The sequence below is a fragment of the Entamoeba histolytica genome, genomic scaffold (genome assembly GCF_000208925.1).
Source record: "Entamoeba histolytica HM-1:IMSS scf_1104750518207 genomic scaffold, whole genome shotgun sequence".
NCBI classification, from domain to species: Eukaryota; Evosea; order Mastigamoebida; family Endamoebidae; genus Entamoeba; species Entamoeba histolytica.
The window spans coordinates 2,676-18,364 of NW_001915150.1; the positions used below are offsets into that span (position 1 = coordinate 2,676).

The following is a 15,689-nucleotide window of genomic DNA, read 5'->3' on the forward strand; positions in this document are numbered from 1 at the left end:
TATTCTAATCTTGATAATTCATTTACTCAATGAAAATTACTTTTATTACCATTATCAAAAGAATATTCAAATATGCCGTTAAGAAATACATGTGAAATGGTGAAAATGTTGATCTTCAATACAGATTATTGAAATTATCACATTCTCAATGAATAAAACAAGAAGATAAAATCTTTCTATCAACAAAGAAAATTACAGAAATTTACATAGTAAGAGAAGTGAATATGGTGATAAAGATGATAATATTTATTGTAAAGTATCTAGTAACAATATTAATACTCTTATTATTAAGTGATATGATATTGATAAAGACTTATACTTACTTCAAAAATGGTTAGAATTATTTGATTCAAAGGAATATCCAATTCAAATTATTCTTCCAGAGAATAATGATGGAAGTGAAGAATTAGGGACATGGATTTACAAATCACTAACAACAAACTATGATATAAATTTTCTTTCATCATCAAGGGAATCTTATAATACAGCTTCAATGTTAAAAAGTTATATGGAATATTTTGTTGGTTCAAAAACTAGTGAGAAAGGATGAAGTTGTAGTGATGAAGAAATAGAAATAGAAGGTTGTATGTGTAGAAGCACTAAAGATGATGATGCATTGTTATTTTATAAGTATTGTATTAGAAGACAGAGAAAATGGTATGCAAAACCAAATATTATTAAATATGGAGATGTTGAACATAAAGTTACACAGCCATCAATTGAAGTTTTTCCAAAAAAAGAAAATAATGAAACATCCAAGAAAACCAACAGAAATAGTAGTTTATACCGATTCATATTGTTATTCAGCATGTTCATGTGTAACAAAAGGGTTAAAAGAATGTAGAGGAGCTATACTTGTAGGATTTGATGGTGATCCATATGGTAAAGATGAAGAATTTGAAGTAGGATTATCACCAATAATTGTTATTGGCTCTGTTTCTGTACTTTCTCATCCATGGATAATACAATATTGATATAATCTTGGAATAAGTGTTGGAGAAACATACAGATATAATTATGAATACAATGAAACAATTCCTAGAGAATTTTTAACTGATATGATTGATGAAAGAGTGAATATTTATCAATTTTCAAATTATAAGATAAAAGAATTTGAAGAAGAAACAAATAAAATAATAGAGAAATATAAAACAAAATGTAATCCAAAGAATAAAAGATTAGTTAAAAGAGATAGTAAATGTGATAAAGAAATTAATATCAAACATGGACATGGAGGATATGAATGTGGAGATAATGGAGAGTGGAGTTCAAAATGTGTACTAGCTTATTGTGATGAAGGATACATGTTTGATTATATCAACAACAAATGTATTAAAGATGTTTGTTCAAATGAAGTACCAATAAGCATAATAAACGTGAGTATGGTTATTATTGGAATAATCGCATTAATTCTCTAATTGAAGAAAGAATAATTTAAAACGTATTTTTTGTTTAATAAAATAACAATAAATAAATGATGAAATAAAGAATAAATTGATGAAACTTAACTGAATGATAATTTGTATGATAAAAATAATATTTTTATTTTTCATTTGTTATATTTGTTTGAAATGAAATAAAAAAAGTATAAAACATAATTTAATAAACTATATATTCAAAATAAATAATACAAAATGTGTGAAAATGATGTTATAATTTTAGTTCATTATTTCATCGTCATTTATTTCAATTTATAGAAAATATAAACAACAAAAACATTAAAATAAAATCAAATTATTAGTTTGATTAATATTCTTCATCTCCTTCATTATAATTCAGTACTTTCTCTATTTCATATATTTTATAATTAGTTTTACGTTCAAGACTAATTCCTGGATTAACAACATATCTATTATCTTCTGTAACAATAATTCCTAAATATTCATTGTTATCAATCTCATCAAATAACCACTCTCTTTTCAATACTATGCTAAGTTTGAGTAAGTTGATAAAATCATTTGATAATTCTTGAACTTTTCCAATACATTTAATTGTTTTTGAAATGATTCAATTTCATAGGTTATTGAGTGTGCATCAACAAAGTTATTAAATGATGAATGAAATTTATCTAATTGTTCTGGAGTGGGGTTGACAGCTTTTATTGCAATTCCAAGTGGTGTATTATTTAATGCAAGTGAAGGTAATGAATTATTTTGTTTGTTTGTATTAGATGATTGAATTATTTCTTTTCTTTACTATTAGTTTCAGTTTTTGGTGGATTATTATTCTCTTTTTTATCATCTTTTTGTTGTTCATTTGTATTTTCTTTTTCTATTTTATTTCGTGTAAACAGATATTCTATTATATCTTTTATTTTAAATTGCTGTATCAATGAGTCAGTATTATAAATTGAAATGGCAATGTCTGTTATAGATTCTACTTTCTCTATGATTACTTTTCCAACTTCTGTCATTGCGTTTCCCAATAACTTTTCTCTTTCTTCTTCTTTTTCATTGATTTCTTTTTTCTTTTTATCTATTGAATCTTGAATGTTATCTAGGTTTAAACTTTGTGCTGTTTTTATAATCTTTTCAATTGGAAATTCACTGAATGAATATTTGTTTGTAAGAATCTGTACTTCTGCATCTAACCTTTTATTAATCTTTTTATAAAATTCTCTGACATTTGAACTTTCAATAAATATTGTTTTATATTTTCTATTATCAACAAGAATTTTACATCGACTTATTCTAATTCCAAGAAGAATTTGTGTATTTGTTAAATACAAATGTTTGTATTTAATAGCAATGTGATTCAATCTTTTCCTAAGATTTGTCATTGTTTTTAATTCTTCATATGATTTGTTGTTTAATAATTCTTCTTCTCTTGTAAGATAATAATTCACTCTATTAATTACAAAACAAAACTCCATTCTTCTAATTTCATTTAATGTTGGTTGAATTATTTTCTCACACCCATACAAAAGTGTATTTAAATCATTAAATTTTTCATCTATACTTTTGTCAGATGACATTGTTTTATAACGTATTGCTTCTAATTCTTGATATAATTCTTCATCACAACTTGTTATGTATTCACTCTTTCCATTGAAATTCTTTTCAATACATATAGCACATATTTTACCTGTTTGTATTTCACTTCCATATTTTTTCAATTAACTCTTTTGTTTTATAAATGTGATATGCTATCCTGATGATTCTATCTTCATCTTCTTTTACTTCTGAATATAAAGCTCTCATTAAAATATTACAATAACAACGAATTTCTTGATATTGTCCATAAATTGGAATTAAAGAAGTTAAGAACCTTTCTATCGTACTTGGCTCTCCCGTCTCTGAAATGCATCTAATATCACTTTTAAGAATATTTGGCATAATAATCCCATTTTCTGAAAATTCAATTTCTAACCAATGATTTAAAACTGTATTTATTTCCCTTAAATGGTTATTGAAAAAAACAAGATATTCCTTTCCATCAATTTGAAAATCTACATCAGATTCAACAACAACTTCATTTTCATTTTCTGGTGCATTTTGAAGTTTTAATCCAACTTTATGAAATTGAACTAAATTTTGTTGATAATATTCTTTAAGATAAGCCATTTCTGCACTTCTTTTTGTTCTTTCTAGATTATATTGTATTGTTCCAAATTGTTCTAAATTATCAATTTTATCATTTTCTTTTTATTTCATGTTATTCATACTTATCGTATTTAATATTTCTTTCTTATTTTATACACTTTTCTATTATTTTACATTTATATATTCATACTTTATTTTCATAACGTTATCATTATTTTAAAATAGAAATAAATGAATAAATCAAAACGATTATTTTATTAATTTACATTACCCCCTATTATGTTATGTGATATATTTATTTATAAATTATATGTTAAACATCATTCGATATTAAATTTATCTTTTCATTCTTTTGTTTTAATGTTTAATGCTGAAGTTGAGAAATGAAATAAAAAATAAAATGTAATAAATAAAATAATAGAATGAGAAGTTAAGTTATTCATTATAAACTAATAATTTTTATGAAAGAAAGAATAAAATAAGAAAGATAAAAGTAAATTAGAGAATGTTTAGAGTTTCTCATAAGTGAAGGAGTTTATCTGCCAATCCTGTTGATGAACATGTAAAGTTCTTCCTTCTCTAATACATTCATCAATAAGTTGATGGCAAAAAGGTCTTCCTTGTGGACAATTTCTTTGTTCAACCAATCCATGTTCTCCTGCAAGATTTGAACCTTTGACATACCAATCTCCCATATTTATTAATGAAGTAATGAATATAAGATTTTGTTTAAATAGAGAAAGGGAGTAAAGAAATAAAAATAAGAATGATGTTTAAACATTCCTGAACGTAATAAAATTACATAAATAAATAAAATAGAATGAAAAATGTATTTTTAATCGTTTTGTATCGTTTTTAATGGAATGTAATTGGGGGTAAGTATAATAAAATATTAATACGCTCCATTTAGTCACTTTTTCTATTTTACATTGCTGTTATTTTTTATTATTTGAAATAAAAATATTCAAAGAAGTGACAATATAATGAATATGTAATTTTAAATTGATGATAAAAATAACATAACAAAAACATAAATAAAATAACAATAGATTTATAATAATATTTAAAAAGAAATAATAGAAAATAATTCTAATTACTTTAATATATTTATTTCAAATAACGTATGTTTCTATATCGACAATTAAATTCCGGATTACATTTCATTTGAAATAATTATTGACAAATCCTGTTTAAAACTAATATAAAAAGAAAATTCTCAACTTGAAAATAGCATTAGATAAAAAAATGAGTATATCATTACTATTTATAATAATTCTTGTTGTATATTCACGTCCTATAAAACCACCACGTTTAGGTGATGGTTTTATTCAAAGAGGAAATCATTATGAATATGGAACTAACAACAAATTGAAAGGTGATAATGGTGAAACAGAATTACAATATTCTGTTGATATAAAACCAAATGTTCATTCATTTGATTTTGATGAATCAATAGAAAGTGTTGAATGTCAAGGAGATGATTTGATTGTTTCAACAAACAATAAATATATTGAAACATGGAGTAATAATTCACTTGTTACAGGGTCTAATGAAATGTGGAAAACTTCATGTACATTAAATAGAAGAATATTGAATATTGAATTAATGTATGAAAAAGATGGATTATATTATTATTTACTTAGAACAGAGAAAGTGTCATTTAATGAATATTTTAATGAGGCAAAATTAATTTATAATCCAAAGAATAATGGAGGATATAATAAAGAAAATAAAATAAAAGGATTTAGAAAAGTACATTTCAAAGAAGAAAGTAATATTGATGCATCAACAGTTAAAATAAGTTCAATTTCAACAGAAGTAGTACAAAGAAGTGAATATATCGAAGTGAAAACAACAGAAAAAACATTGCCATTCAATATTGAAACACCAATTGGTGTTATAAATGTTGTACATGATGATTATTATTGTATAAGTTATAGTCTTATTAAAGGAAGTGAAGATATTGAAGGGGAGATGATCTTTGAGGTTTATCCTAATGAAAAACCAATAACAAATATAAAGTTTACAAATTCATTCATAAATTTTTATAAAAACATATATGAACGACATAAAACATATATCCTCAAAGATAATAAATATTCAGTTGGTGAAATATATACTAAGTGTATTAAAATAGATAATACATATAAAGAAAATAAAAGTTACACAGTTAAAATGAAGATGGAAGGATATAAAGAAAAAGAAGGACCAATGTTTTATGTTGAGAAAGATGAATCTCTTATTGTAACAACACCCATAGAAGGAGAATTTATAGATTATACAAAAACAAAAGAGATTTTAGTTAAATGGGAATACACAAATGCATTTAAATATACACAAGGAGTAAAAATGAAATTAAAAATGAATAGATTCGGAATTGATAAAACGATTGGAGAGAGTCAACAAATAAACAAATTTTCCAATAAAGAACAAAAATTCATAATAGATGATAAACATAATATTAGAAGTAGTTCATCATATTATATTGAAATGAGATATAATTGTTGGAATGTTCCAGTTATTGGGGGATGGTGTTCAACAAAAAGATCAAATTTATTTACAATTAGTAATGAAGAAGTTAAAGGAGAAATAGAAATTAAAACACCAACATTAGGACAAACATTTAAAACGGGAGAAGAAATTGTAGTAACATGGGAATATTCAGGGGATAATAGTAACAAAGAAATTACTATAGAATTAAAAAAGAATAGAAGAAGTAGTATATATAATATAAAAAGAGTTAAAGCAAGCGAGAAACAAATCAAAATAAGAGTACCAGAAGTAAAAGAAGATACAAAATATTTTATTGAAATTGAATATCAAAAAGGAAATGATAAACAATATTCATATTCTGATTTCTTTTATATTAATAGTGAAAAAGTAATAGAATTTGATGATGATATTAAATATGATAATGATAAGAAACAATTATCATTTAAATTTAAAACACTAAAACATCAAAAATTAGATAAATCATATATTACAATTAAAGAAGATTATCCATTATTTTTAAGATATAATAAACAAATAAATGATAAAAAATATAATATTGAAACAATGACAATAGTTGATAAGAAAGACTATTATGAATATTCAATGATTATTAATGATTTTATTGACAATTCAATCTTTTATTTATATTTAAGTTATAATTATAAATGTAAAATTAATGAAGAATCGTGTAAATCACAATATTCAAAACGATTTTCAATTCCATATGAGAAAAATATTGGATGGAATATTAAAGAAGATGGGAATATAAAAGAAAAAGAAATAAATATTATGAATGCTGATTGTTCAATATGTCCTACAAATAATACATATATTAAAAAACAATTCTGTAGATTATGTGATATATTAAAAAATAATAGTATACCAATTTATAATAGTACAATAACAACAACATGTGAAGATTGTTATGTAGTTAATAATTTTAAAATTGGACCTATTCTATTTGAAATTGGATTTCAAAATCCATATAAATTTGAAGCACAAATAAATGGACATTTAGATTTGCAATTTAATTTTAAGAATAAATTAAATGGTATAATGAATTTTCAACGCACTTTTGATATTCCTAAAATATCATTAAAAAATATTTTAACAATTATACTTGGTAAAATTCCATTTGAATTTGATGCATCTATTGACTCTGGAATTACATTTGATTTTCAAATAACAGGATCAGCTAATCTTGATACAACAATCAAAAAAGAATTAGAATATACATTATATATTTCATATCCAAATATAAATACCAATGATGGTACTTATATTTGTGATTATGCACAACTAAAGATAGAAGATACAAAAGAAGATAAAATATTTAAACCAACACCTTGTATACATGATACAGAATTAAATTTAACAATTACACCATATGTTGGAATGTCATTTTCAACATCAATATTTGATATAACTCCAAAACTAGAATTTCCACTAATCAATTTAGTTAAATACAGTGAAATACCATTCATAGGAACAAATGATAAAACTCTAGCAAAATATGTATATGGATTAGAAAATGATCATTACATGGAATATACACTTGATATTTATGGAAAATGTAATTTAGGATATAAAATAAAATTAGTAATTAGTAATACACAAAATGAAAAAAGATTTAAAATATTTGGACCAATAAAAGCAGTTAGAATTGGATTTCTTGATATTGAAACAGTTAAGAAAACAAGAAAAATCCCATTAAAAATAACAACAGATATGATAAAAGAATATGAAGATGAAACAAAAGAAATTATTAAATTAATGATAGAAGATATTATCAAATATATTGAAGAGACGAAATTAATAAGAATAGAAAGTAATGAATATTTTATCAATGATACTAAACAAACAATTATAACAACAAATGATCAATATGCAATAATTGATATAGCGATTAAAGAAGAGTTAATAAGTATAGAAGATATAAAACAAATATGTGATATATTAAAAGAAACAAACCAATTTGACAGTAAATATGTATATCTTAAAGCATATTCACATTATATTAAAGGATGTAGTAATATTACACTTGAAAATGAAGAAAATGAAGAAACAATAAATTCAAAATGTGAAAAATATGAACATTGTTCATTATGTTCAAGTTCCGAATGTTTGAAATGTGAAAAAGGATATGGAATAGATGAAGAAGGAAAATGTAAAGATGTAGAATGTAACAATTTCAAAGGATGTTCAAAATGTACAGTAACTGAATGTTTAGAATGTAGTAATGGGAAAGATACATTTAATAATAAATGTTTGATAGAAGAATGTGAACAATTCAATGGATGTATCGAATGTACAACAACAGAATGTTCAAAATGCAATAAAGGATATGAAATGATACATGGAGAATGTAAAAGAAAAGAATGTTCAATGTTTGAAAAATGTGTATTTTGTAATAATGAAGAATGTTTAGAATGTGAAGAAACAAGTGAACTTATTGATGGAGCATGTAAAATTGATACATGTGATAAATTTGAATATTGTTCAGAATGTACTGATAAAAAATGTATTAAATGTAAAGAAACATATACAATAAATGAAAAAGGAATATGTGAATTAAATAAATGTACAGAAATAATGAATTGTAATAAATGTTCAGAAGGACAATGTTATGAATGTTTAGATAAATTAGAAATGATTAATGGAATATGTTATCCAACAACATGTTCTAGTTTTGATAAATGTTTTAGATGTGATGATAAGAAATGTATTCAATGTGTTGATGGTACAATAACAAGTGATGGTATATGTAGAAAAGAAGAAATGGATAAAGAAAGTATATATTGTTTAATGCCAAATTATCTATTTGTAGAAAAAGAAGTTGGAAATTGTACAACAAATTCAGATAAGTCTTCAGATATGGTTGTTTTTAATGGAAAAGAATATTTAAATTTACATTATCCATCCTCACCAGACTGTGGAATAAATGGAGATACATTTACAGTTATAACAAAAATTTCATTGTGTGTTAAAAACATAAATAAAATTAATAGTAAAGGATATATTTATAAAGATAATCTTTGTGGGAAAAATGAAAAAATAAGTTCAATACTTACAAGTTCTGGATGTATTTCATATGACGATGGAAGTATTAAATCAACAATTACAACAAATGAATTAATAATTGAAATATTTAATGAAAAAAATTGTAATGGAAATAATAACAAATATTCATATAATCTTGATGAATGTTTTGAAGATGAATATAACAATGGATATAAAATTATTACAGGTGAAGAATATGAATGTTCTACATATGGAGAATGTTTAAAATGTAATGAGACTGAATGTAGTAAATGTGGTAATAAATATACATTAACATCAGGAAAGTGTTATTTCAACTGTGAAGAATATCAACACTGTTCAGAGTGTGATGATATGAAATGCAATAGATGTAAAGAAGGATATGAAATGAAATATGGAGAATGTGAAGAAAGTCATGTTAGTGGTTCAATATCTAAGATGATAATATCTCTTATCACCATTTTAACTTTCCTAATCTAATTCATTACTCTTGATATATTTTAAATTTTTTTTATGTTTTGACTAATCAAACAATTTCAAATAAATATGAAATAAATGAAATAATAGAAAAAGAATTATCAATATCATAATAATGAAATGAAATTCAATTATTTTATAAATATGAATCGAATGTAATATTCAACATGTGACTTTATATTTCTTTATTTCATTTATTATTTCATTAAATATTATATTTTTAATATATATATTTCAAAATAATTGTAAATACATCATTTATTGAATAATAATCACGTTATTTCATTAATGTTGAAATACTTTTATTCTATTATTTTGTAATATTTGTGTTAATTCATTCTCTACACTTCAGGTTTATTAATATTTATTAGATTTATTTTTTATCATTTATTATTCTTATTTTTTATCTTCTATATAAATATATTGTCTTTTATGATTTATTCATTGATATTGTTTATTTGATTATTTTGATTCTTATTTTGTTTTTATCATGTTCATTTCTATTCGGGCACTAAAATTAGCAAAGAAAAAATGCATCTAAATAATTTACAAAAAAGAAAAAAGATGCAAAAAAATTTGCATCCATAGAATATTCCATTTATTATATTTTGCTCCTAAAATAAAAATAAATAAAAAATATGATAAATACAGAATATATAAATATTTATGTTTATATTTTATGATCAATTGTATTCATTTTGTATGAAATATTAATGAAATAGATTATTTGATTATTCATATTTATTTTTATTATTCATATTCTTTTATTTATATGTTATTTATCTATCGTATTTTTATATTTATATTCTCTGTTTATATTATTTATATCATTGTATTCTTATTATTATATATATTATTATATTCTTCTTATTTTATGTTTTTTATGTTTATATTCTTTAGATTTTCTTATTGTTATTCTTTTATATTTAAATGTATTTGTTTATTTGAATATTCATCTTATTCATCTTTTATATTATTACCATTTATATCTATTTTCAATTTATATTTATTCTCTTTTGATTTATATTAATATTAATTTTATCTTTTATACTTTGATTTTATTATTATATCATTGACTATCATTTCTCCTTTTATTTATCATTTATTCTTATTATTCTTTTGTTTTATATTCTATATCATATATTCATATCATTTTCATTTATATTTTATCACTTATTATATGTTATAATAACATAACACATATGATTGATTATATAATAAACATCATGATGAAGTTATACATATGAACAATACCATAAAAAGGAGTAAAATATTTTTCATCAATAAAATATTGTTAATCATTTTACATCATTAAATTAGACACTTATTATTGAATATTTCTAATTTTTACAATAAAATTACACTTTTTATTTCTTCTTTTCTTCTTTTATTATCTCTTTGTGTTTTATTACTTTTATATTCTTCTTCTACTTTCTTTTTATTCTTTTATATATTTTTATTCTTTTTATATTATTTGTTTTTCGTTGTTTTTCTATTTGTTTCTTCTATTATTTATCAATTTTATATTCATTCATTCTTTTTATTTCTTTTTTATTAATTCTTGAGTATTGTATATTTCTTTATTATTTCATTTATATATTATCAAAATATATGTTTTATTGATTTTATGTTGAATAAATTATAGAATAATTCAATATTTCCATTCTTAAATATTCATTATTTATTCTGAAATGTTGTGTATATTTATTATATTAAATTAATATGATGAATGAATATCAATATTATTGTTTATTTGATTTTAAAAAAATAATAAATGAATATGAAATAATAAATGAAATAATGAAGACAATGAAATGATAATGAAATAGAATAATCTAATATTGAACAAATCAAATAAAGAATATATTGAATATATCATTATTGTTACATTAATATTTATTATTTCAATTATTAAATATTAATAAATTATTATTCATGAATATTTAATTGATATTTTACAATTTCATTTTCATTTTATTTAATAAATGAAATATTAAATAATAAATGAATGAATAATAATGTAATATATGAAATAATAAAAAGAAAAGATAAATAATAAAGAAATATGATGTATTTAATATATAATATAATTTATTATCAAATATAATAATATCAAATGATGATTTATTTTTATTTCAAAATATTTTGCATCAATAAAAATGTTGCTAAATATTTTGCATCATTAAATTTTGCATCATTAAATTTTGCACTTTTTTTATTTGTTTCAATAAAATTTGCATCCTTTATTTTTTTTCTTTCTTTTCTTCTTTTATCATCTCTTTTGTTTTATTACACTTTATCTTCTTTCTTTTTATATTCTCTCCTTTCTACTTTTATTCTTTCTTCATCATATTCTACTTCTTACTTTCTTTTTATTCTTTTATATCATTCATTCTCTTCTTTTTCAATTATTTGCTTTTTTTTCGTTGCCTTCATTCAACAATCAAACACATTTTATGGAAGGAAGAATAGATGTGTTAATGATGAGTCAATGTCTTGAGTGGTTGGAATTACACAAAAGTCATGTTGAAAAGTAACAAAAGATGGAATTGGATAGAAATATTATTGTGATGAGATTATGAGTGTTGAGGAGACAAAGAATTAAATGAGCAACAAGAAGAATAAATGAGTAAAGTGAAGAGAATATTAGAGTAGTTTTGTTGAAATAATAAGTCAACCGAATGTTTAAAAGAAAAACAGAGAATAATAAAGATAAGTTATAGGAAGTGAAACAAAGTCAGTATTAAAAGAGGTGAGAATGTTTTTGTATATCTTCTTTACAAAAGAATTTCATTGATTTAATTGAATGAAGTGGTGAAATGACATAATAAGTAATGTTGATGTTTTTATTTTAAAACTGCATGGAAATACAGAAAAATCAAATTAAAACAAACATGAAGATACAAGAATAAAGAGATGAAATAAATGTGTTAAACAGTTTAAATATATTCACAGAATCAAATTTATTTGAGTAGCTCAAAAAGAATGAAAATATGTGAAAGATTTAATTGGTAATCAAACAAATAAATTAATGAAATAAAATCATGAGATGAACAAAACACTCATAAACAATTTCTGAAGAAGTTGTCAGATTATAAATTAATGGAAAGTAACTACCAAATGATTAAATAGTCGATTAACGAATAACAAACATTCTTAATCTTAATAAATAATGAAAGAATAATATACAATAAAGAGGTAGATTTATGATAAACATAACAATCAGAATTTATAAAGAAAACAAATAGAAAGATGTGTATAAAAGAAATAGAGATAAAGAAATGGATAATAGAAAAATAAATAAGAATTAAGAACAGAAACAAAGAAGATGAATCAAATATTAAAAGTGAATAAATTAAATGAATAAAAGAATAATGAATAACACAACATTAAATGATGAAGAAAGAAGAAATAAAAGATAATTTAAGTATTGAAATTGATATTTAGTTCAAAATGAAATGAAGTGCCAATTTTAAGTGAACGAAACAATATTTTAATAGTGTTCTAATTAATTTCAATTCACTAACAATGAATAATATATAACATTGATATAAAATGATGATAAAGAATAAGAGAATAATTCAGTAAAACAAATTAATGAAATAAATAAAATAGAAAATTGAGTAAAGAGAGTAGAAGAAATGAAGAATGAAAGAGAAAGAATAAAGAAAATTTAAGAAGAAGAGAATAATAGAATAGAAAATAATAAATAATAATAACCATTTTGTTTATAGAATATTATTCATAATACTAAATAATACATAAGAAAGAAAATGAAGAAAATAATATAACAAGAAGATTATAATATCTAATAATATGGTTCAATGTTTATAAATTCTATTTAAAATATATGTGAGTCATTCACTTGACAAGTGAACCAGCAGACACATTTAATATATTCAATGTAACACCTGATCCTAATGAGATTTGTGCAAAGAAGAAAATGCAAGAAACAGAAGGAAAGGTTAGTGTAATAAAACTTTTCAAATATTCTGATTGGATTGACGTGATTTTAGTACTAGTTGGACTTATAAGTTCATTAGGAAATGGAGTAATGCAACCACTCATGATGCTTTTGATGGGAGACATGGTTAATAGTTATATTTATACACCAGGTGATAATACAATAATAGATGAAGAAGTTAATCACATGATTGTTGAAGGAGTAAAAGAGTCAGTGAATAAAGTAGTTGTGAAGATGGTATATTTTGGAGTGATAAGTATGGTGTTGAGTTTTCTGAGAACATTTTCATTGTTTGTAGTTTCACAAAGAGAAGGAATTAAACCGAGAAGATTATATTTCAAGTCATTATTAAGACAAGACGCAACATGGTATGATTTTCAAGAATCAGGAGAATTGACAGCAAGAATAGCAACAGATATTAAAAATTATCAAGATGGAATTGGTCCAAAATTTGGAATGATTTTTCAAATAATCTCAATGGTTATTACAGGGTATGTTATTGGATTTACAAAATGTTGGGATCTTGCATTAGTTGTGTTGGCAACTGTTCCATTTTCATCCTTTTCTTTCACAATATTCCAAATAATTGGAATGAAATATGAAACAAAAGCATTAAATGTGTTTGGAGCAGCTGGTGCTATTGCAGAAGAGACAATAGGAAATATTAGAACAGTTCAATCATTAAATCAAGAAAATGAATTTATTGAAGAATATGAAGAAAAAATAAAACAAAATGAACACTTTAATGGAATTAAAGGACAATGTCTTGGATTAGGATTTTCAGTTATTACATTTTTCATGATTGCATCTTATGCACTTGGAAGTTGGTATGGTTCATTAGTCATTAGAGGAAAAGGAGGAAGTAAAGGTGTATTTGCTGGTGATGTATTAATGGTGTTCATGTCAGTATTATCTGCATCACAAACATTATCAATGATTGCAACACCATTAAATTTGTTATTTTCAGCAAAAGCATCAGCCTATAAAATATTTACAACAATTGATAGAATCCCAGATATTGATTGTCAGTCTATTGGAGGTGAATGTCCAACTGAGTGTAATGGGAATATTAGATTTGATGATGTTCAATTTGTTTATCCAACAAGACCATCTCATCATGTATTAAAAGGAATTGACCTTGAAATTAAGAAAGGAGAAATAATTGCATTAGTTGGAGCATCAGGATGTAGAAAGTCAACTACTATTCAATTAATCCAAAGAAATTATGAACCAAATGGTGGAAGAGTAACATTAGATGGGAAAGACATAAGAGAGTTGAATATCAAATGGTTAAGAAATCAAATAGGAATAGTTGGACAAGAACCAGTATTATTTTCAGGAACAATTGGAGAAAATATCATGCTTGGAGCTAAAGAAGGAGAAACACTAAGTAAAGAAGAGATGATTGAATGTACTAAAATGGCAAATGCACATGACTTTATTTCTAAACTTCCAGAAGGATATGACACAATAATTGGAGAAAAAGGAGCATTATTATCAGGAGGACAAAAACAAAGAATTGCAATTGCACGTGCATTGATTCGAAACCCATCTATTCTTCTTCTTGATGAAGCTACATCAGCACTTGATACACAAAGTGAAAAGATTGTACAAGAAGCACTTGACAAAGCATCAAAAGGAAGAACAACAATTATTGTAGGACATAGACTATCGACTATTCAAAATGCAGATCAAATATGTGTTATTATGAGAGGAAAAATAGTAGAACAAGGAACACATCAAGAATTAATGGATTTGAAAGGATTTTATTATACACTTGCTATGCAACAATTTGGAACTGTGAATTAATTCATATAAATATTAATTTAATCAATGTTTCATTTTATGTTAATGACTTAAAAGTATTTCTTCATGTTTTCAACTGGCAACGAAAAAAGCAAATAATTGAAAAAGAAGAGAATGAATGATATAAAAGAATAAAAAGAAAGTAAGAAGTAGAATATGATGAAGAAAGAATAAAAGTAGAAAGGAGAGAATATAAAAAGAAAGAAGATAAAGTGTAATAAAACAAAAGAGATGATAAAAGAAGAAAAGAAAGAAAAAAAATAAAGGATGCAAATTTTATTGAAACAAATAAAAAAAGTGCAAAATTTAATGATGCAAAATTTAATGATGCAAAATATTTAGCAACATTTTTATTGATGCAAAATATT

General features: G+C 23.0%; 3 protein-coding genes and 1 pseudogene across 3 annotated transcripts; 3 read left to right on the forward strand and 1 right to left on the reverse strand.

Annotated features, from left to right (window-relative positions):
• The first annotated feature begins 467 nt into the window (after positions 1 to 467).
• EHI_125000 lies at positions 468 to 1,418 on the forward strand (annotated as a pseudogene).
• A 761-nt stretch (positions 1,419 to 2,179) lies between these two features.
• On the reverse strand, positions 2,180 to 3,563 carry EHI_125010 (uncharacterized protein; the record flags this gene model as incomplete). The annotated part of the gene is made up of 2 exons (XM_001914100.1): positions 2,180 to 3,098; positions 3,121 to 3,563. The coding sequence occupies 2 exons, from the start codon at positions 3,561 to 3,563 to the stop codon at positions 2,180 to 2,182; spliced, it is 1,362 nt and encodes a 453-aa protein (XP_001914135.1).
• Positions 3,564 to 4,787: 1,224 nt separating this feature from the next.
• On the forward strand, positions 4,788 to 9,554 carry EHI_125020 (uncharacterized protein; the record flags this gene model as incomplete). Its single annotated transcript, XM_644883.1, has 1 exon — positions 4,788 to 9,554. The coding sequence occupies one exon, from the start codon at positions 4,788 to 4,790 to the stop codon at positions 9,552 to 9,554; it is 4,767 nt and encodes a 1,588-aa protein (XP_649975.1).
• Positions 9,555 to 13,494: 3,940 nt separating this feature from the next.
• Positions 13,495 to 15,324, forward strand: EHI_125030 (P-glycoprotein 5, putative; the record flags this gene model as incomplete). Its single annotated transcript, XM_644884.1, has 1 exon — positions 13,495 to 15,324. The coding sequence occupies one exon, from the start codon at positions 13,495 to 13,497 to the stop codon at positions 15,322 to 15,324; it is 1,830 nt and encodes a 609-aa protein (XP_649976.1).
• Positions 15,325 to 15,689: the final 365 nt, after the last annotated feature.